Raw genomic sequence first — 24182 nt, forward strand, 5'->3', positions numbered from 1 at the left:
CAGGACGAAGAAAGACTGAATGGCGGTTGGCTGGGCTGCAGCCTTGATCGCCAAGATAAGGACATGGGGTTTACACCAAGTCCCAGAGCCTAACTTTGGCCCACCGTCCGCGTGGGCAATTGCTTAGGCGTCACTGGCAGGCCACACTCTCCAGCCGCCCCAGCGAGCCACCCCTTCCGCATCTCCGCCCACTTTCCCCAACAGCCAGTCGCTGACGCTGAAGCGCATCCAGGAGCCGCCCCAGCCAATCGCGGTTGGGGGGGGGGGAAGTGAAGCTGAGGACCAATAGGAACTCCTCCATTGCAACGAAAGGACCAATGGTTACCTGCGACGGGTCACAGCGGCGGCCAATGACTATGCCCATTTCAGGTGGCCAATAGGAGGCGGTGTCTGGGCGGCAATTTGGCGGCGGCTGCCCTTGGCTGTGGGGCGGGGTCCCGGGTCCTAGCCAGAGTCCGGGAAAGGGTGAGCCAGGTGCCGCCAGGAGGTCTTCTAGAGGGAAGCGGCCGGCGGGAGGCGCGGCTGGAGGCGGGGAGCGGGCGGAAGGGGAGAGGGGGTTGCGGGGAGGGGAGGGGGGAGTGGCTGCGCTTGGCCGGTGGGCGGGGGCGGGGGGTTGGTGAGGATAACAACACCCGCTGCCTTGTGACTGGTCAATGCCTGGTGGGTGCACCTCGTGGTTCCTGCCCCTGCCAGCGAAGTTTCGAGGTTTGGGTGTTTGTTTGGGGGGGGGGGGGGGGCGATGCTGACCTCCTGGGTGGAGACCTCCAACCCCATTTGCAAAGCTGGCTCTGGACCCGGTGGGGATGAGGAAGGAGGAAATGGACGTCCCCACCATATTTTCTCAAATGTTAACACATAATAATAGCGACTATTTATTAAGTACTTACAGCCTGCCAGGCCCTGTGCTGAGCGCCCTCCCTGCCTCATCTCACTGAATCCTCCCAACAACGCTTTGAGGGAGGAGAGGCTGTTATATGCCCATTTTCCAGACGAGGACACAGGCTCAGAGAGGGGCTGATTGCTGAGGAATCTGACATTGTGCTATGACGACATTCTCTTCTCCGGATCACTGTTTATCTTAAAACTGGAGGACTTGGAGGCCTGAGGCCCGGGCCTGGCTCTAGAAAAAAACCCCACAGCTGGATTGAAGGGAGAAAATGAAACACAACCTGTCCTAGGCTCAGGGGAGTCGGCAGTACCTGGGGTTACTCACCGGGGTAGATGTGGGAGGCCGGAATCTTGGCCTGTAAGAGAAGGACGATGGAAGCAATAATAATGATTTTATTCTTGTTTTTGTCATATTTGTTATTTTTTCATGCCTGCGTTAAGGGCTGAGCTGTGATGTTACAACCATCTTTTCATGGCAAAGCTCCCAGCATCTCCATTTTCCAATGGGGAAACTGAGGCCCAGTGTGGCTAAGTGACTTGTCTGATTTGACACGGAGAGATCCAAGATTTGCCCCCCTGGTCTGTTTCACCACACCTGCCTGCCTGTTGATTTTGGGAAGGTGGGTTCAAAACAGGTTTTTATATTGGTGCAAACCTGTCCAATAAAGGGGTTCATTATTGTTCATGACAGATCTAATAGGTGCGGGCATGTTCTCTAACTCCATCAAACAGATGTAGAAACAGGCTCAGGGAGAGGAATTGGGTGTCTGAGGTCATACAGAGAGGGGGTTCCCGAATCTTCCCCTCAGGCCTTAGCCTGGATGAGTGGAAGGTTGAGGGGACGTCAGGTCAAGGTCTGGGGGCTGATGGCCTGTCTCTTCCCAGCCAAGCCAGCTGTCAAGAGCATGCCTCTGTGCCGTTGGGGTGCCACCACCAGGGACAGCAGGCCTGATGGGGATGAGGCTCAGCCCATGGTCTCCAGGGGAGGCCTAAAGGTCCTCCTGCACTGGGCTGGCCCTGATGGCGGGGACCCCTGGGTCACCTTCAGCGAGGCCACACTGACCGCAGAGGAGGTCTGCATCCACATCGCACACAAAGTCGGTGAGTCTGGGGCATCGGCCATGTGGTGGGGGTGGGGGGTGGGGGTGCTGAGAGCAGCAGCTGGGCCCATCCAGCCATCCATCCTTCTGCCCATTCGAATATTCAGCAGACATCGAGTGAGGAACTGTAGTGTGCCAGCCCTTTGTAGAGCTCTGCCTTTGTAGAGCTGATATTCCAATAGGAAAACCAGCAAGGAACACAATGAATAGGAAAACAGCAGAGATGGCTGATGGAGACAAATAAAAAATTCAGGAAAGGCCACTTGGCTGGCTCAGTTGGTAGAGCATGTGACTCTTGACCTCAGGGTTGTGAGTTCAAGCCCCAGGTTGGGTGTAGAGATTACTTAAAAAAAAAAAAAATCAGGGGCGCCTGGGTGGCTCAGTTGGTTAAGCGTTCCACATCAGCTCAGGCCATGATCTCACAGTCCGTGGGTTTGAACCCTGCATCAGGCTCTGTGCTGACAGCTTGGAGCCTGGAGCCTGCTTTGGATTCTGTGTCTCCCTCTCTCTCTCTGCACCTCCCCCACTCGCGCTCCGTCTCTCCCTCAAAAATAAAATAAAAACATTTTTTAAAAAATTAAAAAAAGAGAGAGACGCTTAACCGAGTCACCCAGGTGCCCCCAAAAGTGTAATTTCTTCTTCCAGAGAAGGAGAAGGTCTGTCCAGTGGGACTTTGCTTATTGGCCCCGTCTTCCAGGAAATTCTCTTAAACCTCCTCACCCACAGTCTGATGGGGGCCTAATGGTGGATATCTATCACACGTTGCGCTTTCCCATTGGTGGCCGATTCTTCAAGAGCTCAGACAGGAGTGCCGGGTGATGTGACGCATGCCTGGCAGAAGGAACAGGATTTGTAAAGGGCCCAGACAGCCTGATCTTTGGAGGAAGCAAAAGACCTTAAGAGGGACTACATTGTGAGCTCTAAGAATTTGGTAAGGGAAGTAGGAATTGAAAGCGGAACCTTATTTGTCAGGGTCCAGGTCCAGGTCATGGTTATTCTGTGCCGAGGGAGTTGGGCTTTCTCATGGGGCAATGGGGAGCCGTGGAAAGTTCAAGCCAGAGAGCAAAACAGATTGGTTCTTTAGGAAGCTGCCTCTCAGGGAGGCATTCTCCTTCTGCGGGAGGCAGTACACTTGGACACAGCGACCTTGAAGAGCGATTTGCATCATCCCACACGGTTCCACTCCTAGATGGGTACTTTACGGTCGCTCCGCTCATATGTTTTAGGAGACGCGTTCCAGAATGTTTGGAGCTGCTTCATTTATTTTAGTGAAGGATGGGAAGCTGTCTCAGAGTCCCTCTGTAGGAGAATGCATAAATTGCAGTCAGGTTGAATGCTGAAATGTTCTATAGTCAGGAAAAAGGAATTTCACCAAAGTTACACATGTCATGTGGGAAGTTTTTTTTGTTTAATTTATTTAAGAGATTTTTGATGTTTATTTATGTTTGAGAGAGGGGGAGAGGGAGAAAAAATGTGAATGGGGGAGGGACAGAAAGAGAAGGAGACACAGAATCTGAAGCAGGCTGTAGGCTCTGAGCTGTCGGCCCAGAGCCCGATGCGGGGCTCGAACTCATGGACAGATCATGACCTGAGCTGAAGTCGGATGCTCAACCGACTGAGCCACCCAGATGCCCCATTTTTTATTTTAATTTTTATTTATTTTTTAATCTCTACATCTAACACCGGGCTACAAACTCATGACCCCGAGATCAAGAGTCACACGCTCTACCAACTGAGCCAGCCAGGCACCCTTCATGTGTGAGGTTTTAAAACCTATTGTAACTTGAAAAAGCAGGGGCACCTGGGGGTTTAGTCGATTAAGCATCTGACTTTGGCTCAGGTCATGATGTCGCCCTTCTGAGTTCAAGCCCCGCGTTGGGTTTGCGGCTGTCAGCGCAGATCCCACTTTGGATCCTCTCTCTCCCCTCTCTCTCAGAAATACACATTAAACAAAAAAATAAGAGGGGAGCCTGGGTGGCTCAGTTGGTTACGTGTCCAAATTTGGCTCAGGTCATGATCTCGCGGTTCGTGTGTTGGAGCCCCGTGTCGAGCTCTGGGCTGACGGCTCAGAGCCTGGAGCCTGCTTCGGATTCCGTGTCTCCCTCTCTCTCTGCCCCTCCCCGCTCATGCTCTGTCTCTCCCTCCTTCAAAAATAAATAAACGTTAAAAGGGCAGGATGCCTGGGTAGCTCAGTTGGCTAAGCGTCCGACTTTGGCTCAGGTCATGATCTCACGGTTTGTGGGTTTAACCCCCATGTAAGCTGTCAGCTCAGAGCCTAGAGCCTGCTTCGAATTCTGTGCCTCTGATTCTGCGTCTCTGTCTCTCTCTACCCATCCTCTGCTCGTGCTCTGTCTCTCTCTGTCTCTCTCAAAAAACGAATAAAGGTTAAAACAATTTTTTAAATAAATAAAAATTTTAAAAAGGAAAAGAAAATTGTAGGGGCGCCTGGTTGGTTTAGATGGTTAAGCCTCCAACTCTTGGTTTCGTCTCAGGTCAGGATCTCACAGTTTGTGGGTTCAAGCCCTGCACTGACAGCGCGGAGCCTTCTTAGGATTCTCTCTCCCTTTCTCAGCCCTTCCCTGTCTGCTCACTCGCTCGCTCGCTCTCTCTCAAAAAATAAACATTAAAAATTAAAAAAAAAAACAAATTATAGAAGGACACCTATAGTGTAATATTAGATTTAGAGCTTATAACACTTGAGACTAGATCATAGAGGATATGGAAATGATAAACTCTATTTCAGGAGTATGGTTACCTCTTTACAGGAGGGGAAAGGAAGAGAATGTAGGCAGAGGCTTCCATTGTAGCAGTCAAGTTTTAGGTCTTTATCTTGTCTCTGTACTTTGGTGATCATAAATGATTCTGGATGGACTATCTTAGATGAAAATATTAAGTGACGTGTGTAAAAGGATGCCTTGGGTGGCTGGTGTGGGAAACAACAGCAAGTCTGGAGGCTGGACTAGGGCTGGGCTTTGGATTGGAAGGAACCCAGGGAGATTGGAGGATGCGGACAGAACAGGCCTTGTGACCCGTATGATGTGGGGTGCTGGGGGGGAGTTGAGGACAAGGACCAAGTCCTAGTTTAAAGAACTGGGCAGACAGAAGGGGAAAAAAAAAAAAAAAAAGAACTGGGCAGACAAGAGGCGGGTCTGGGGACCTGAGACAAGATCTCTTTGAAACAAGGCACATCTAAGAGGGCTCTGGCATCCAGGGGGAGACAGCCAGGAGGCAGGTGGCTCTTCCCCCGGGGCTGGAGTTCAGAGCGAGACCAGGCAGAGTGCCAGCAGTTTGTAGAGTTGGGTGGGTCGGTCTAGGATAGGTTCTCGCTCTAGGAATGGCAGCCTCCCAAATTTTCCTGGGTCAAGGGCAGCAAAGGTTTACCTAAAATCTAATGCAGGTTGAATGATTCACTTCTATCTTGTAGCTTCGGCACAAGGGGTCTCCACCACCCCTGAGACAGGGAAGATGCGAGACAGTTTATTTCCTGGCCTGGGAATCTGCGTCTCCCTTCTGCCAACATCCCGTTGTCCAGAAACCAGGATAGGAAATCTAGTCTATGAAGCCACAGCATGGTCAACATGTTGCATTGCGCTCGACGTGCAGGAGGAGCAGAGGGGAGGGAGGGGAGGGAGGGGAGGGGAGGGCCGGGCCTATGAGGGGGTCCACAAGGCAGATGGCAGCAGCTGCGGACTCCTGATCTTGTTTCTTCCCTGTTCCAGGCATCACTCCATCCTGCCTCAATCTCTTCGCCCTCTTTGATGCCCAGGCCCAGGTGTGGCTGCCCCCAAACCACATCTTGGAGGTCTCCAGAGACATGAACCTGACATTGTACTTCCGCATGAGGTGGGTGAAGGCCCCTTGGAAGTCTCGCCCCTTTTTGTTCTGCCCCCCTCGTTCCCCAGCACCCCACCTTCCTGGAGCTGGTCTGAGTCCACACTAAGGCCCCAGCTGTTCCCCCTCCCCCCCCCCTTGCAGGTTTTATTTCCGGAACTGGCACAGCATGAATCCTCAGGAGCCGGCCGTGTACCGCTGTGGGCCCACCAGGGCCAAGTCTTCCTCGGAACAGGCAGAGCAGGGGGTGCAACTCCTGGACCCAGCCTCCTTTGAGTACCTCTTTGAGCAGGTGTGTGCAGGGCTGCTGGGGACGTGGGGCTGTTTGTGAGGGACTCAGGGGTAGCTGAGGAGCCCCGCTTCCCTCCCCAGTTCACTAAAGCGAATAGGTTTCAGCCCTTGCCGTCTGGGATCCTTTGGCTGTCTGAACCAAAGGGTTCTGAGACAGGATTGCGTGGGAGAGAGTGCTGTGATCAATTAGTGATGTGTGCCACAGGCCGAGGGTGGGGCAGAGGAGGCATGTATGCTGCGTATTTGGCCTTTCCAGAAAATGGGGGTTCCCTCCCATCCCGAAAGTGGACAGAAGCCAGAGAGGGAACAGGTTTTCATGCCTCCCTTTCTGCCCGCTCCCCCCACCCACCCAGGGCAAGCACGAGTTTGTGAATGATGTGGCACCACTGTGGGAGCTGTCGAGCGAGGAGGAGATCCACCATTTTAAGAACGAGAGCCTGGGCATGGCCTTTCTGCATCTCTGCCACCTCGCCCTTTGCCATGGTATCCCCCTGGAGAAGGTGGCCAAGAAGATCAGGTGTCCGGGAATGGGGTGGGGACAGGTATCTGGGAGTCACAGTAGACCTTGCATCCTGCAATGTCTTCATTCGGCAAACGCTTGTTCAGTGCCTGCCGTATGCTGGCGCTGGTGCCGGGTGCCGAGGCCACAACAGTGAACGAGTCAGACAAAAATCACTGTCCTCTCGGAGCTCACGTCTGGTCAAGGAGCCAGGCAGCACACAGAACGGCAAAAGCGAAAGGTCCAGGGTTTCAGGTGATGCTACACGCAGAGAGGAAAAAATTAAGCAGGAAGGGAGGAAGAAGGAGAAGGTAGTATTCAGATTCCAAGGTTTGAAGGAAGTGAAGGAGGGAGCGTGGTGCGTATCCGAGAGGAGGGCGTCCTGAACAGAGAGAACAGCCAGTGCGAACACCCCGAGGCCTGGCAGATACGTTGGAGGATGTGTAGGTGGAGCAGAGTAAACTCGGAGAATTCCTTAGAGTTCAAGGGAAGGAAGGACATAGGAGCATGGGGAGCTGGGAGTGAGCTGTCTGCACCTCCATTGTTGTGAGGGCCTGGGTAATCCGGGTACACTGCCTGGAGGAGGCAGTGAGAGAAATGGATCCTACAAGACCAACAGTTCTTAAAGCACATGTCCTTTCCATTTCTGTCATGTCATCACTCTGGAAGACCCAGGCCGGGACAGCAAAGTCCAAGGTGCTTGGAAGCCCGGAGGGAGTACCCCCTCTAGCCTCGACATCAGAGAATGCTTCCTGGGAGAAGTGACATTTCTGCTAAGACCTGAAGTTTGAATCAGCTTTATCCAGATGTGGACTGTGTTGGCCAAGCATTCTAAGCAGAGGGAAAAGCATACGCAAAGGCCCAGAGGCAGTAGGCAGCAGCGGCCTTCTTCTTGGAGATCTGAACTTGGAATATGGGGGCCTGAGTCCACCAGGCTGTAGTCAGGGGACCTTTCTCCCAGGGGCTCCAAGGAGCCCTGGGAAGCTTGGAAGTGGGGGCAAGAGGCAGCTAAAACCTCAAGCTTTTGGATCGCTCTGATCTAGGGGTGGGAGAGAGGGCTTGGGACATGGAGACTGAGGCTCAGAAATCTGCTAGCTAAGTGAGCTGTACTGGAGGTCAGATGCCAGACAGGCGGTGGGAGAAGAGGGGAGAGGATGAGGGTTTGTGAGGAGCAGAGGGGCCTCCCAGAGCTGTGCCTTTTGTCGATAATCATCATATCGGTGATAAAAACTAATCGTGACTTCTCCAGTAGTAACACCTGATGTTCACATAGGTCTTACTGTGTGCCAGTCAGCAGCCCTCAGGCCTCAGGCCTGGAAGTGGGCCCTGTTTGATCCCACCCTATATATGAGAAGACCGAGCGCTTTAGGAGGTTGTCCAAGAGCTGGGATTTTAGCCCCATCGTCTGCTCCAGAATTCTGACACCGGCTGGCCTCCCTGTGCTGGCCCTTTATTGCGTTGCACTCTTTCCACCTGCACGACGGCCGGCCTGTTTTCTAGACGAGGCAGCTGAGGTTCAGAGAGGTTAGGCCGCTCACCCAGCGTGACGCGGCTAGGCCTGCAACCGGGCTCCTGACCAGCCCTTCCTGGTTGCCCCCCCAGCTTCAAGGACTGCATCCCGCGCTCCTTCCGGCTGCAGCTCCAGCGGCACAACGCGTTAACACGGCTGCGCCTACGGAGGCTCTTCCGCAGGTTTGTGCGGGCCTTCCAGCCGGGCCACGTCTCCCAGCCGGTCATCATGGTCAAGTACCTGGCCACGCTGGAGCAGCTGGCACCCCGCTTCGGCACGGAGCGCGTGCTTGTGTGCCGGCTGGAGGAGCAGGCCCAGGCCGTGGGGGACCCCTGCTACGTCCAGGACGGGGGCCAGTCCCCCCCGGAGCCTGGGCCTGAATTGGCCCCCAGACCCCCTACTCATGAGGTGCTGGTGACAGGCACTGGTGGCATCCGGTGGCGGCCAGTCCAGGCAGAGGTGAGCAGAGTGCCTCTTCCATCTGGGGGCCCCGATGGCTGGGGCTGGGCTTCCTGCTCAGCCTTGGCCTCCAAGGGTGGCTGCCGTGAGCCCTTTCCCCACGTGGCGCTGGGGTGTGTCTGTCTGTCCCCTGGGGTGGATTTTTGGGGAGCAGCCTCTGTCTCCCCCCTAGGGACCTACTTTCTGAGGTCTGCATCTCTGAGGGACCCTTGTCTGGTACCTGGGGGTGAGAGGGCTCGGCTCCCCCTCTCTTCCTCCCTGAGGTTCTGTCTTCTGGCGTGTGTGTCTCTTGGGGGAAGGTCTCCGTCCCATCTGTGACACAGGGACTTAGGGGGATGCCTGAGGAGCCTGTCCCCGGGAAAACTGTGCAGGGGACTAAGCTGGCACGGCCCTGCTGGGTTTCCAGGGTCCCAGTGGCGATGGTTGCAGCAGGAACCCCCGTGCTGGCCCATCAGGGAAGAAAAGCAAGGCCCAGGAGGTGGGCAACCAGCCAGTGGACAGGCCTCAGGAAGCGCCATGGGCCTACTTCTGTGACTTCCAGGACATCACCCACGTGGTGCTAAAAGAGTGCCACGTCAGCATCCACTGTCAGGACAAGTGCCTGGTGGGGCCCTGGGGCTGCGGGCCTGACGGGGGGCACGGGGGGCGCCTCTGGTCTGCGATGGCTGCCTGACGTCCCCCCACCCCCACCCCGGCCTGCAGGAGCTCACCCTGCCTTCCCGGGCTGTGGCCCTGTCCTTGGTGTCGCTGGTGGACGGCTATTTCCGCCTGACGGCCGACTCGAGCCACTACCTGTGCCGGGAGGTGGCCCCTCCACGGCTGGTGATGAGCATCCGGGATGGCATCCACGGGCCCTTGCTGTGAGTGCTGGGAGGGCGGCTGGGTGACATGGGGCGACGTGGGGCTGCCAGCCGGGCCGCAAGCTCCAGGAACGGTGAGGCTTGAACGAGGTGTTTGTATCGAGGTCTTCGCGTGCGTTCTCATTAGTGTGTTTGTGTGTGTGTGTGTGTGTGTGTGTGTGGTGTGTGCTCACCTCCGTGTGAGAGTATACACGTGCGAGCAAGCCTTCCTGTCTTAGTACATGCCTACGTGTGTGAGCGTGGCCGTGTGTAAGCACACACATGTGCACATGCATCTGTGCCTATGGCGTCCATGTGTGTACACGTGTGTGCATGCCCGTGGGTGCACACGTGTTCGCCTGTGTGGGTGCACGTGTGGGAGTGGATGCACGTGTGCATGCCTCGGGTTACAGGGGGAAAGAGGGTGCCTGCCACAGCGTGGGCACGTGTCATGACAGCACCTGGGTCTGGGACTGTCACCACACACGTTTAACGGCTCTTTGGGTGTGTGGCTGTGTTTTATGATTGCATATAAAATCGTCATTGCCTGTTCTTACGTGACGGGACGGGTGATCTTTGTGGAGCTGTAGGTTGGACAAACGCTAGTGGCCCTTCACATACATGCGTGTTTACATCCCCACAGGTGTGTGTGTGTGTCTTGGTAATTGTAGGTCACTGTCTGTGCAGTTCTGTTCAGACATACGGGGCCAAGGACGTCAAGTGTCAGTACTTAAGTGGTCCTCAGACACACGTGTGGCCATCCTGCATGCTCCTGGGTCAGGGTTTGTGACTCGCGGTTCGTCTGTGCCTCATACCCGTGCCTGGGCGGTCCTGCTCCATCTGCGGCCCCGGGACGGGCCATCGAGGTGTCTAAGAGGTCCGACGGCTCGGAGCCTGGTCTCTACCCCAGAGGAGGGTGAAGCGGCCATCCCACCTCCTGAGGGCCGTGGCTGTGCCATGTCCCAGCCGATGTGCATAGCCACCCGTCCTGGGGTCCGGGGGCCGCATCGGCGTGTGTCCTGGTCTGTTTGGACGGCTAGGACAGTAGCATTGGTGGAGTGATGTAGAGGCAACAGACGTTTGGTTCTCATAGTTCCGGAAGCTGGAAGTCTAAGTTCGAGGTGCAGGCAGGTCCGGTGTTCGGTTGAGAGCCCCGCCTCCTGGGTCATAGACAGCCCTCTGGCTGGGTCCTCACGTGGAAGGGGCAGGCGAGCTCTCTGAGGTCCTTCTGTAAGGGCACTGATCTTATTCATGGGCTTTCCACCCTCGTGACCTGATCACCTCCCAGAGGCCCCACTTCCTCACAGCGTCACCTTGGGGGTTAGGTTTTAGCACAGGAATTCCAGGGACACATGGACATTCAGTCTAGTAGCATGTGAGCCCCCACACGCGTAGGTGTCTGGGCCTCTGTGGCTGCAGCCCACGTACTGCCTATCTGTGCTCACGACATTGTCACCTCTGGGTCTGGGATATCGATGCCCCTGTGCTACCACGTCATAAGGGGTAAGCGGCTGCACTTGTGACTGTTGTCCTATGAACGTGCGACAGACTACGTGCTGCGTGTCAAGGTGGCTGGCAGGGTGTGTGCCCATCCAGTGTCTGAATGCAGTTGACCGTCTGTGTGTGTGTCACCATGTTGGTGACACTGTCCAGCCATTGTCACACACGAGCGTATGCCTCTTGTGGCACGTCTATCGCCCCGGGAGTGTTCGTGTGCAAGACCGTGTTTAATTGGTACGCGTCTGTGTTCAGACTCAGCGTCTGCACATAAGTGCCCGAGTCTGATATTTGTCAGGCTCGTTCGTCAGGGAGGTTTCGTGTGTCCTTGTGGCCAGGCACGGGTCCAGCCGTACCCCTGGGTTCCCCGACACGCTCCCTTGTCTTCTACAGGGAGCCATTCGTGCTGGCCAAGCTGCGGCCCGAAGATGGCCTCTACCTCATCCACTGGAGCACCAGCCACCTCAACCGTCTCATCCTCACGGTGGCCCAGCGTGACCAGGTGGGCCTGGGGCAGGGGTCCCGGGCCGGGGCTGGGCGCGCTCCCTGCCTGGACCCCTGCTCACCGCCCCCACCCCTGCCACCCACCCCAGGCACCTGGCGGGCAGCAGCTGCACCTCCGTAAATTCCCCATTGAGCTGCGGGCCGGGAGCTTCGAGCTGGAGGGCTGGGACCGCTCCTTCCCGAGCGTGCGGGAGCTGCGCACCGCCCTGCAGGGCTGCTCGCTGCGGGCCGGGGACGACTGTTTCTCCCTGCGCCGCTGCTGCCTGCCACGGCCCGGAGGTATGGTACGGGGAGCCATGGGGGGGGGGGGGGGCGTCTCCTCCCCGTGCCAGCCCACGGTGATGTCACTTCAACCCCCAGAGCTCTCCAACCTCATCATCATGCGTGGGTCTCGGGCCAGCCCTGGGCCACTCAACCTCAGCCAGCTCAGCTTCCACCGCGTCTGCCAGGATGACATTACCCAGGTCCGTGCAGTCGGGGCTCCGGGGCACTGGGGAGGGCGGCCTCGAGCTGTTGTCACGGAGACGTTCTGTGCTTTGTCCCTCCAGCTGTCTCACTTGGGCCAAGGCACGAGGACCAATGTGTATGAGGGCATCTTACGGGTGGGGGAAAGAGGTCCCAAGGAGGGCACGGCAGATGGTGGGGACCCCCCCACGCCCAGTGGGGACCGTGGGCAGGAGCTACGAGTGGTACTCAAGGTGCTGGATCCCAGTCACCACGACATCGCCCTGGTGAGTGAGCACCGCCAGGGTCCAGGTGGCAGGATGGGGGGGACGGTCAGGGTCTGTGACCACCTGACCTGCCCCACGTCCATAGGCCTTCTACGAGACAGCCAGCCTCATGAGCCAGGTCTCCCACGTGCACCTGGCCTTTGTGCACGGCGTCTGCGTGCACGGCTCTGAGAGTGAGTGGGTCCCCCACCGCCCCCCGCTTTGCAGTCCCCTTATACCCACTCCCTGGGTTGTACCCTGACCCTTGACCTGTATCTTCACCCCTGACTCCACGCTCCACCTTGACTTATACCATGATGTCTGACTACACATCTCAAACTGTGGCTACTCGACCTTCAACCTGTACCCCACCCCCTGACTGTATCCCAGCACTCACTTTGCATCCTCATCCCTGACTATACCTTGACTTTTCCTTCTACTCCAGTACCTGGCTGTACCCTAACCCTTGACCTACACCCTGACTCCTGGCTGGATCCCTAGCCCATCTACCACCTGACACCCCTAGTCCCCGGCATCTCTCGACTCTCTGACCCCACTGGCATTGTGACCCCACGCAGACACCGGCACCGTTGGGCTCCCCAGTCCTCCCAGATCTCTTGCCTCCGCCCCTACCTCTACCCCTACCCTGTGTGTACCTCAAAACTCCACATCCAGGGTGACCCCAGCCAGTAGCCCCCACATTCTCAACCCCACCTGTCCATTTCTCTGGCTTTCCCTCCAACGCGGGTCTACTCCCCGTGAGTGCCCCAATCTGGTGAGATCCTGTCAGCCCTTATGATGCCCCTGTCTTAACCTCCACACTTCCACTCGCCTGTACCCACCCCCGGTTCCCCAGTGACATCCTCACATTGTCACTTTACATGTCAGCTTTCCCCGGCCCCACCCTGGACTCAGATGCCAGCGTTCACCTCTGCCTCACCCTGCACCCACATTGCCTACCCTCCATCCCGCATTTCCCCTCACCCCAGCGTCACTCCCAAGTTGCCCCCCGGGCCTCTGTCCCGACACCTTCCCCACCCACAGTCCCAGCCCCCGTGTCCTACCACCTGTGCTCTGGAGGGTGGAGGCAGGTGGGCAGCCCCTGCTGGGCCTTTGCAGACATCATGGTGACAGAGTACGTGGAGCACGGACCCCTGGATGTGTGGCTGCGGCGGGAGAGGGGCCACGTGCCTGTGGCCTGGAAGGTGGCAGTGGCCCAGCAGCTGGCCAGCGCTCTCAGCTACCTGGTGCGTGCTTGTGGGTGGGGCCTGGGTCGATGGGAGCGCCAGGGTGGCCTCAGCATTGGGTGTGGAGGCCTCAACACGTTATTTAATCCACACACTGGCCCTGGGGGATCTTTCCATGAACCTGTCCTGCTCACACACCCCTGTGGCTCCCATCTCCCCCAAGAGAACACCTCACCTCTCTATAGTGTCTGAGGTCCCGTGGGGCTTGGCCTCAGCGGCCTCTGTCACTCTTGCCATTCATCCCAGCTCCTCCTGGCCTAGTCACCCCAGTTTCCAGAGCACCTCTGTGTGCCAGGCTCTGTCCTCGTCCCTGAGGACACAATGGAGAACAAAACAAAAGTCTCTGTCGTTAGGGAGCTGGGCACTTAGTTGGGAGGAACAAACAAATAATAATTAACTACGTTGCGTAGTGTTTTAGGAAGTCGTAAGAACTACGGGGGGAAAAGCAGGGTCTGGGGAAGAAGCAAAGGTTTAAATAGATGGGTGGGGGAAGGCCTCACTAAGGTGACCTGGCGGTGAGGAAGGGAGTCCTGAGGGTGTCTGGGTAAGTGCATTCTGGGAAGAAGGAATAGCCAGCCTAGAGGGCCTGGGGAAAGAGCTCCCCGGGCTTGGTTAGAGGAGAACAGTTGGACCTGACCGGAAGTTTGGCCCCAGCTCTGGGAAAACTGGAAGGACCTACTAGGTGCCTAGTGCAACCCGGTCCCAATGACCACATATTTGGATCCCCATGATGACCATGATCGTTTTATGGGTTTTGTGGTGTATTTGACCTCGGTTATTTCTTTCACGTGGGCCGTCCCTGTGGAGACCACATGGATGGGACTGGGGGCAGCATCTACAGCACCCCCCCCTTGGCCATGCCCCCTTTCCACCCCACCACAGGAAGACAAGAGCCTGGTTCATGGTAATGTGTGTGGCCGGAACATCCTGCTGGCACGGCTGGGACTGGCGGAGGGCACCAGCCCCTTCATCAAGCTGAGCGATCCCGGTGTGGGCCTGGGCGCCCTTTCCAGGGAGGGTGAGGACCCGGGCAGGGCTGGGTTCAGGGACGGGCTTCACCCCGCTCTTTTCACCCTTGGTGACTTCTGACCCTGGCTCCAGAGCGGGTAGAGAGGATCCCCTGGACAGCCCCCGAGTGCCTGTCAGGTGGGACCAGCACCCTAACCACTGCAGCTGACAAATGGGGCTTTGGTGTCACCCTCCTGGAGATCTGCTTCGACGGGGAGGCCCCTCTGCAGGGCCGCGGCCCTTCTGAGGTACGTCCAGGGCTTGTCTGGGTCCATCCTATAAAGGGGATTGGCACTTCCAAGATGTCCAGAGGGCATGTTCGGGGTCCAGAGCTGCCTCCTCTCTGGCTGTGTGGCCTCGTATCTCCGGGGCTCCATCAGGTTATCCGTCACTTGGGGTTAACCAGTCCCTACGTCATAAAGTCGTGACATACAGCAAATAAGTGACATGTTTCGGTTTTAAGCAGAGCACCCGGGGCCGTGATGAGAGCAGCACAGGCTGTGGGGGTGAGGGAGTACCAGCGGACTCCCCGGAACCAGTTGAGTCAGGCAAGGCTTCCCAGAGGAGGTTTAATCTAAGTGCAGAAATACTGCAGTGACCAGGCTAGGAAGCGCAGCCTAGACAGAGGTCCCAGCATGTACAAAGGCCCCGAGGGTCTGGTGCGTTCAGATTGCTGCAGGAGCTTCCTGGAGGCAGACGGAGGAGGGGCTAGGCGCAGAGGTGGGTGGAAGCCAGGGCAGGAAGGGCCAAGTGTGAGGTGTTCGAGCCCAGCACGCTCAGCTGGACTCGGGATCAAGTCCTGGCCCTGCAGTGGTGATCAAGTCTGCTTCCATTTGCCAAGCCTCAGCTGCCGCATCTGTAAAATGGGAGTGACAAGAACAAGGACCTAGCTTGCTCTGAGAGCTTGACTGTTCTTTTGGAGAAGGGGACCAGGAGTGGGGGTGAGGGGTGGGCACTGACTCCTGTGGGTCCCCTTCCTGGCAGAAAGAGTGCTTCTACCAGAAGCAGCACCAGCTTCCTCAGCCCTCATGCCCGGAGCTGGCCACACTCACCAGCCAGTGCCTGACCTATGAACCAGCTCAGCGGCCCTCCTTCCGCACCATCCTGCGTGACCTCACTCAGCTGCAGCCCCAGAGTGAGCCCCACCCCCTTGCTGGGACCCCTGCTTATGCCTGCATGGTGCACCTGAGGTTTCTGCACAGGGACTCGGCATGCGTGCCCGTTTCGAATTCACTTAAGGCTGTACGGATGCCTGTGCTCCCCTTAAAGTCTTATGTAGGGAGAGCCACAACCTCTTTGGACAAATTAGGCCCTTGCAGCAACTCTCATGCTTTTGCTTTCTCTCTTGATGTAATACCCTTTACCCAATCTAAGAACTTCCAGGCGTCAGTGTTGATGCAGCCAGTTCTGTATTTTGGACAAGAAGTGGAATTTTGCAGCTGTTGCAAAAAAGTTTCCTTATATTTGAGATCAGATGCTGGGGGAGCAGACACCTGCTTTCTGTGCCTCCAAGTAGCTGGAAGAGTTAGGGGTCCAGTGACACCCACTGTGACTTCCAGATCTTGCTGACGTCTTGGCTGTGAACCCCGACTCGCCTGCATCAGACCCCACCGTTTTCCACAAGCGCTATTTGAAAAAGATCCGGGATCTGGGCGAGGTGAGGGGGCTGGGGCAGGGCCCGGACTGTCAAAAGCCCGCCTGGTGGAGTAAAAAGAGTTTGGGTCAGAAGTTAATATGGGAAGGGCCTGGCCTATGAGACCCTCAGCCTCAAAGGAGGCCCTGAGGATTTGAAAAGGAGGCCTAGGCTCCAAGGAGACCCCCTAACACGGAGTAGGTGGGGCCCAGGATTTTCCAAACAGACCCGACTGGAGTGGGTCCTGGGAAGCCGGGGTAGGGCCGACCCTCCTGCGTGCTCTGGGGCCAGGGTCATTTCGGCAAGGTCAGTCTGTATTGCTACGACCCGACTAACGACGGCACCGGCGAGATGGTGGCTGTGAAGGCCCTCAAGGCAGGCGGGGGCCCCCAGCTCCGCACTGGCTGGCGGCGGGAGATCGACATCCTGCGCACGCTCTACCACAAGCACATCGTCAAATACAAGGGATGCTGTGAGGACCAAGGTGGGCGGGGCTCGGTGGGCGGGGCCAGCAGGGCCTGGCCAATTATAGCTTCTGACTGGAGGACTCCCTCGGGTGGGGTGGTTGCGCCGGGGCTGCCTGCTTCCCACCTTGGCTCGCAGCTGGGGCCAGGACGGATGGGGGGGACCTTCGGTTCTGTCACCCGGGGACGTGGGGATGAGGTTTAGGGTGAGCTGTCCCACCTGAGGACCGGGCCTAGAGTGGCCGAGTCAGGGCCTCGCCTGGGGTGGGGCGGGGGCGCTGCGGGGCTCGGGATGGGCGGCCCCCAGCCCCGGGCTCCATCCCCGCTCGGCCCCGCCTTCTGCATCAGGAGAGAAGTCGGTGCAGCTCGTTATGGAGTACGTGCCTCTGGGCAGCCTCCGGGACTACCTTCCCCGGCACAACGTCGGACTGGCCCAACTGCTACTCTTCGCCCAGCAGATCTGTGAGGTGGGCCAGTGGCCCCTCCTCTTTGGCCTGGCCTGAGGGTCCCATACAGTCGGCTCACCAGTCCCCAGGCCTGGGCCGGCTCCCCGCATCCCCAGTTTCCATTCGCCTGGAATCTCTGTGCCCACTTGGGCACGCCCCGCAGCCCAGTCCCTACCGATTGTCCCGCCCCTGCCATCACCTCTCCTCCCTTTTGCTGGGCTCCGCTTGCCATCCTGCCTGCTCCTGCACCTGCTCCCCGCCATCCTGACCTGATCGCCCCCTCCCCTCCTGATCCTGGTCAAGACTCCTCAGGCTCTACCCCGCCCCACTGATCCCGGCTCCCCTTCCCCCCAGGGCATGGCCTACCTTCATGCACAGCACTACGTCCACCGAGACCTGGCTGCCCGCAACGTGCTGCTGGACAACGACAGGCTGGTCAAAATCGGGGACTTTGGCCTAGCCAAGGCTGTGCCTGAAGGCCATGAGTACTACCGCGTGCGCGAAGATGGGGACAGCCCCGTATTCTGGTGACCAGACAAGACCAGCTGAAGTGGGGTGTCAGGGTCACCTGGGGCCGACAGGGGGAAGGAGATAGATGCTGGGGTCTCAGATGACAGGGTCTGATCCCAGTGAAATTGCCCCCCACCCCGGTGGGGCCCTAACTGGGACCAGAGAGCTCCCAAGCCCCAGGTAAGACTCTAACCTGGTCTGGCCCAAGGCCTGAGTGCCCCATCCCCCCAGGTATGCTCCAGAGTGCCTGAAGGAGTGTAAGTTCTACTATGCATCCGACGTCTGGTCCTTCGGGGTCACCATGTATGAGCTGCTGACCTACTGTGACTCCAGCCAGAGCCCCCCTTCGGTGAGAGACAGGCCCTCAGCCCCACCCCATTCCAGAGGAGTTAGAAAGGCATGCATTGGATTCCCAGCCCCTCCACTTTAGCAAGGGTTTAATCCCTAATCCCATGGGGTTCAAGCCACACGTTGGATTTAGAGATTACTTAAAAGTCTTTAAAAAAAAAGAAGATTCTGGATAGATAAAAACAGTTTGTAGAGAGACTTCAGAGCAAACACCTGTTTCAGACTTACTCTATGAATGTTAGTTACCTAACTTCTACAGTAACCCCAGCGGTAGATGTTACTGCCCCTTTTTACAGGTGGGTAAACCAAGGCCCAGGGAGATGAAGTCCTAAGTGTAAAGTTCTGCCCCAAGAAGCAGCAGAGGTGGGGCTAGAAGCCTCTGTCTAGGTAGACACACCTCCTGAATAGACCTTGTCTTGTTTGGGGGTAGAAATTCATCGAGCTCATAGGCCTCACCCAAGGGCAGATGACGGTGCTGAGGCTCACTGAGCTGCTGGAACGAGGGGAGAGGCTGCCGCGGCCAGAGAAATGCCCTTGCGAGGTGAGCCCTCTCTCCCCCCATTCCCTCCCCCATCAGCCGGCTGCTGAAAGAGCAGCTGCCACATTTCCAGTACTTTCCTCCCCAGATCTACCTCCTCATGAAGAACTGCTGGGAGGCAGAGGCCTCATTCCGCCCCACTTTCCAGAACCTCATCCCCATTCTCAAGACGGTCCAGGAGAAATACCAGGGCCAGGCCGCCTCAGTGTTCAATGTGTGCTGAGGCCTCTACCACCAACTCTCAGGGTATTGGAGCAGACACCCAGGAGAGGGGCTCCCCGCCCCGAGAGGATCCCAAGGGGGAGAGGTCGGCCTCACCATTCCCTGTGCCTTATTCTGTCTGGAGACCCCACCTCTGTGAACGGACTTTCCTTCTGTCTTAGTCCACTCGGGTTGCTTTACCAACACCTCTGGTGGGGGCGCTCACCAACAAATGTATTTCTGACAGCTCTGGAGGCTGAGACGTCCAAGATCAAGACACCAGCATGGTCACATTCGGGTGAAGGCCCTCTTGGTTCGTAGCCCACACCTGCTGGCTGTGTCCTCACAGGGTGGGAGAGGGCTGGGGAGCTCTCGGGAGTCTCTTTTGTAAAGACGCTTCTGAAGGTTCCACCCTCATGATCTAGCAGCTGCCAAAGGCCCGCCTCCTAATACCATCACACTGAGCATTAGGATTTCAATGTAAGGATTCTGATGGGTGCTTGGGTGGCTCAGCTGCTTAAGCATCCGACTCTTGATCTCAGCTCAGGTCTTGATCTCGGGGTTGTGAATTCAAGCCCTGCGTGGGGCTCTGCACCAGGCGTGAAGCCTACTTTAAAAAAAATTTTTTTGAGGGGATGCACACCTTCAGACTATAGCACCTTCCATGGTTATGAGCCTGGGGCAGACCCATGAGGGACCCAGGACCAGCAAGGACCTACTCAGGCCTTCGAATCTGATTTTTTTACCTCCCCGCCTCCCTCGCCAGCTCCCACCCTTAGGACCCACCATTTCCGCTAGCTGGTAATAAACTCCTATTTTCTCTGCTGGAGGCTGTGGTCCTTGGGCCCTTCTGCAGCAGGTGTTTGCGCCCCTGGGGATTGCAGCCGGAGCAAAGTTTCTGCAGAAAAAAACCTGGCTGAACTCTTTAAGCTTTGTTCACCTCGGAATCACCAGCGAGCAGCAGGCCAGTACCTGGAACACAGAGGGCTCTCAATAACTACTTGCTAAATAGGTGAATTGCAGGGCCGGGGAGAGGGGGGACATGCCACGTAGACGAGTGCCAGACCTACCCTTTCCTCCCCTGTGTGACTTCAGGTGAATGGCTTTCCCTCTCTGGGCCTTATTCCTCAACTATGACCCGGGGGTGGTCATGCTCACCACTGCAGCAGACTAATGTAAATAGCTAATGAGGTCCTTCATGTCAGACTCTTAGCAAAGATACCTGCAAACAAGTACTTAATAAACATTTGATATTGTTGTTAATCTGGTGTTGGCCAAAGCGTTTCTACTCAACACGTCCTTGAGACGGGAGATGTGTAACCACATTGTGAAAGGCCGTGTAATATTTTTCTTTCTCATTTGACTTCTCAAGACCTTGTGCGTTGCATCTCCCCTTTTCCAGATAATTCCATACTCCATACTCGTGTATTGAGATCTGCTTTTGATAACAGCTTGCATACTAAATTTGCATTATAGTTATAAGGCCGGGGGCGGGGGGGAGGAGGGGAAGCAGGTAATACTGAAATCAACAGTGAAATGTCTGTTAGCCACTGCTGTCGTCTCTCTGAAGGCGACTAATGTCATCTGGTTTCCTGTTTCTGCTCCCAGAGACACTTCGTCCAGATACAAGGAAATCTGTACACATACTATGCTTTGTCATCTTTTGGAAAAATAGTAACGTCGAGTGCCTGGCTGTCTCAATAGATAGAATATGTGACTCTCAATCTCGGGGTTGTGAGTTCAAGCCCCACGATAGGTGCGGAGCCTACTTAAAAAACATTTTTTTTAATGTTTCTTTCTTTTTAAAAAAATTTTTTTAATGTTTATTTATTTTTGAGAGAGAGGGAGACACAGAATCCAAAGCAGGCTCCAGGCTCTGAGCCGTCAGCACAGAGCCCGACGCGGGGCTCGAACCCACGAACCATGAGATCATGACCTGAGCCAAAGTTGGATGCTTTACCGACTGAGTCACCCAGGCAACCCCTCCAAAAAAAAAGCTACTACTATGCAGAACTCTTTTTTCCCCTACCTGATAGAGGTCTTCGGGATGGTTCCACATACCCAGGCCTACAGGATTTCCTTGTTCTAGTTTATGGCTGTGTTGTGGCTCATCATTGAAATGTTAGCATTTGTTCCCTTCTGGGGGTCATTGGTCACTTCTAATCCTTGCAGTAGTAGTAGCCACCTGCTACATGGCCTCCTTGCCCAGGTTCAAGGGTATCTGTAGCACAAATTCTCAATGGGAATAGCTGCTTGTAGGATCGAGCCTGGTAGTGGCCACCTGGTAAAAGACGTGGCCACTAGAATATATTTTGATATTTGATAGGGCAGTCGCTTTCCAAAATTATCTTGCCTATTCTTGTGTGGCTACTTATTTAAAAAAAAAAAAAAAAGTTGGGTGCCTGGGTGGCTCAGTCAGTTAAGTGTCCGACTTCGACTCAAGCCACCATCGCACGGTTTGTGGGCTCGAGCCCCGCGTCGGGCTCTGTGCCGACCGCTCGGAGCCTGGAACCTGCTTCGGATTCTGTGTCTCCCTCTCTCTCTGCCCCCACCCCCCACTCATGTTCTGTCTCTCTCTCTCTGTCTCAAATAAAAATATTAAAAAAAAAATTTTTTTAAGTTGTATCATGGACAGTTTAAAGCACATGCAAAATAGGGAAGAATAAGGTAACAAACAAACCTGAACTTAACCGCCAACATCAGCAGTTTCCAGTATCCACTGCCGAACATGTTTGAGCTCTACCCCCATCCCTTTCCCTGCCACTGGAGAATTTTGCAGAGAGTCCCAGACATCATTTTCCCTGTAAAAACTTCCATACGTATCTTGAAAAGATCGAACCACAAACAATAACTGCAATCATTATCACACCTAAAAAGTTTAACAATAATTCTTCAATATCATTGTGTAGCCTGTGAGTATTTAGATTGCAATTTTTTTTCACATGTATTCATTTTTGAGAGAGAGAGAGACAGAGTGCAAGCCAAGAAGGGGCAGAGAGAGAGGGAGGAGACGCAGAATCCGAAGCAGGCTCCAGGCTCTGAACTGTCAGCACAGAGCCCGCCATGGGGCTTGAACTCAGGAACTGTGAGATCATGACCCGAGCCGAAGTTGGACACAACCGACTGAGCCACCCAGGTGCCCCCCTAATTGTTTCTTAAATATTTACTGGTTCAAATATACGTTCAAACAAGGCTCACATACTGCACTGGTTTGAGGGCAGCTTCCTTTAAGTTCTGGGTTCCTTTTTTTGCCCCTTGCAACATATTTGAGGGGCGCCTGTGTGGCTCAGTTGGTTAAGTGTCTGACTTCGGCTTAGGTCATGATCTCAGGGTTTGTGGATTCGAGCTCTGCTTTGGGCGCTGTGCTGACAGCTCAGGGCCTGGAACCTGCTTCAGATTCTGTGTGTGTCTCTCTCCACCCCCCTCCCCACTCTTGCTCTCTCTCTCTCTCTCTCTCTCTCTCAAAAGTAAATAATAATTTTAAAAAACATTAAAAACTTAAAAAAACTGGATTGTTCGCCCTGTAGGCTTTATAGAAGTCTGATGTCACCCTTGTGGTGTAGTTTAATATGTTCCTCTGTTCTCCCTTTGACCAACCAATGCCCAGGCTCAATTTCCATTTCTTTCTTTCTTTCTTTCTTTCTTTCTTTCTTTTTTTAATTTTTCAAAAAAAGTTATGTTTAGTATTTATTTTTGAGAGAGAGACAGAGACAGAGACAGAGCACGAGCCAGGGAGGGGCAGAGAGAGAGGGAGACGCAGAATCTGAAGCAGGCTCCAGGCTCCAAGCTGCCAGCACAGAGCCCCATGTGGGGCTTGAACTCACAAACCGTGAGATCATACCCTGAGCCAAAGTCGGATGCTTACCCATCGGAGCCATCCAGGCGCCTCTCAATTTCCATTTCCTGGCAAGACTTCCACAGGGGGCATTGTGCCCTCTTGACAGGAGGAACTCAAAATCAGCTTGTCCCTCCTTTTGTGACTTAAGCAGCCACTCAGATCCATCAAGGATCTTTGTTTTCCAACTTTTTTTTTTTTTCTGAAAAATCGCACACATCTAGAAGTCAGAAGAATAATACAGTGATTACCCCTAGGATCCACAATTACCTAAATTGCTAAATATTACTTGGCCACACTGTATCTATCCATTCCTCCCATCCATCAACCCATCTCATGATTTAGACACAAATCAAAATAAGTAGATGTGTCATCACCAGCACAATGTACAGCACTTTTTAATCTTCCCAAACTGTCCCCATTAAACACTGATGCCACATCCCGCTCCCCCTCGGCCCCTGGCGGCCACCGCATTCTACTTTCTCCACTAGTTGCCTAGTCTAGGGACCTCATATCTAAGTGCACTATGTGTCCTTTTGTGCCTGGCTTGGTTCACTTGGCCTAATGTTTTCAAGGCTCATTCGTGTTGTACCGTGTCAGATGGGTTTTTCTTTTCCTTTTAGGGCTGAATAATATTTCACCGTATTTATACATCATGTTTCATTCACCCCTTTGTCTGCTCGTGGACACTTAGGTGGCTTCTGTCTTTTGTGAATAATGCTGCTGTGAACCTTGGTGTCCACATATCTGTTTGAGTCCCTTTTGGATACATACTTAGGAGTGGAATTGTATAATTCTATGTTTGTTTTATAATGCTATGTTTTTTTTTCACATGTTTATTTAGTTGAGAGAGAGGGAGAAACAGAGACAGAGAGAGAGAGAGAGAGCATGAGCAGGGGAGGGGCAGAGAGAGAGGGAGACACAGAATCCGAAGCAGGCTCCAGGCTCTGAGCTGTTAGCACAGAGCTCGACGCGGGGCTCGAACTCATGAATAGTGCGATCGTGACCTGAGCCAAAATCAGACACTTAACCGACCAACCGAGACGCCCTGGCGCCTCACTTTCATTCTGGTTTTGATTTGCATTTCCCTAATGGCTAGGGAGCCTGGGCATCTTTTTATATGTTTAGGGACCATTTATATCGCCTCTTTGAAGAAATGCCTAGGGGCGCCTGGGCAGCTCAGGCAGTTGAGCATCTGACTCATGATTCCGATTCAGGTCATGATCCCAGGGTCGTGGGATCCAGCCCTGCATCAGGCTCCATGCTGGGCTTGCAGCCTACTTAAGGTCCTCTCTCTCCTTCTGCCTCTCTCCCCCACTTGTGCTCTCTCTCTCTCTCTCCAATTTGTTTTTTTAAGGTTATTTATTTATTTTGAGAGAGAGAGAGAGAGAGAGAGAGAGAGAATCTCAAGCAGGCTCAGGGGCACCGTCAGAGTGGAGCCTGATATGGGGCTCGAACTCATGAACTGTGAGATCATGACCTGAGCCGAAACCAAGAGGCAGATGCTCAACCGAGCCATCCAAGCACCGTATCTCTAAAATTAAAAAAAAAAAAAAAAATTAAAAGAAATGTCTATTCAAGTGCTCTGCCCATTTTTAATTGCTTTTTTGTTGTTGTTGAGTTATTCTCTTTTATTCCCCCCCCCTCCCCCAAGAATACTGACCTCTCAGGTGAAGGTCTTTAGACCCTGCCTAGTAGTGTCTGCATTGTCCTCTTTAAATGTTGCATTGAAATCCCACCTTGTCACCTCAAGGAGAGTGTCTGGAGATCCCCTGTTCATTTCCTCTATAACTTCCAGGAATTTCTGTAATCTGGGTATCATCC

General features: G+C 54.8%; 1 protein-coding gene across 4 annotated transcripts; it reads left to right on the forward strand.

The window, feature by feature from the left end:
* Window positions 1-310: 310 nt before the first annotated feature.
* On the forward strand, window positions 311-19786 carry TYK2 (tyrosine kinase 2). Of its 4 annotated transcripts, none has more exons than XM_027050564.2 (25): window positions 311-465; window positions 1330-1508; window positions 1774-1989; window positions 5708-5831; window positions 5964-6111; window positions 6464-6627; window positions 8212-8578; window positions 8985-9182; window positions 9281-9438; window positions 11308-11416; window positions 11508-11697; window positions 11779-11882; window positions 11967-12149; window positions 12235-12322; window positions 13248-13375; window positions 14258-14393; window positions 14477-14631; window positions 15368-15518; window positions 15943-16040; window positions 16308-16500; window positions 16829-16947; window positions 17281-17453; window positions 17668-17785; window positions 18215-18325; window positions 18411-19786. In XM_027050564.2, the coding sequence occupies exons 3-25, from the start codon at window positions 1794-1796 to the stop codon at window positions 18543-18545; spliced, it is 3546 nt and encodes a 1181-aa protein (XP_026906365.1). In that variant the 5' UTR covers window positions 311-465; window positions 1330-1508; window positions 1774-1793; the 3' UTR covers window positions 18546-19786. The 4 variants fall into 4 exon arrangements, 3 of the variants coding, with proteins under 3 accessions (XP_026906365.1, XP_026906366.1, XP_053075891.1); XM_027050565.2 differs by having other exon boundaries at window positions 405-474; XM_053219916.1 differs by lacking the exon at window positions 311-465 and having other exon boundaries at window positions 726-1508.
* The last annotated feature ends 4396 nt before the right edge of the window (window positions 19787-24182 follow it).

This window comes from Acinonyx jubatus, chromosome A2, assembly GCF_027475565.1.
Source record: "Acinonyx jubatus isolate Ajub_Pintada_27869175 chromosome A2, VMU_Ajub_asm_v1.0, whole genome shotgun sequence".
Classification (NCBI taxonomy): domain Eukaryota; kingdom Metazoa; phylum Chordata; class Mammalia; order Carnivora; family Felidae; genus Acinonyx; species Acinonyx jubatus.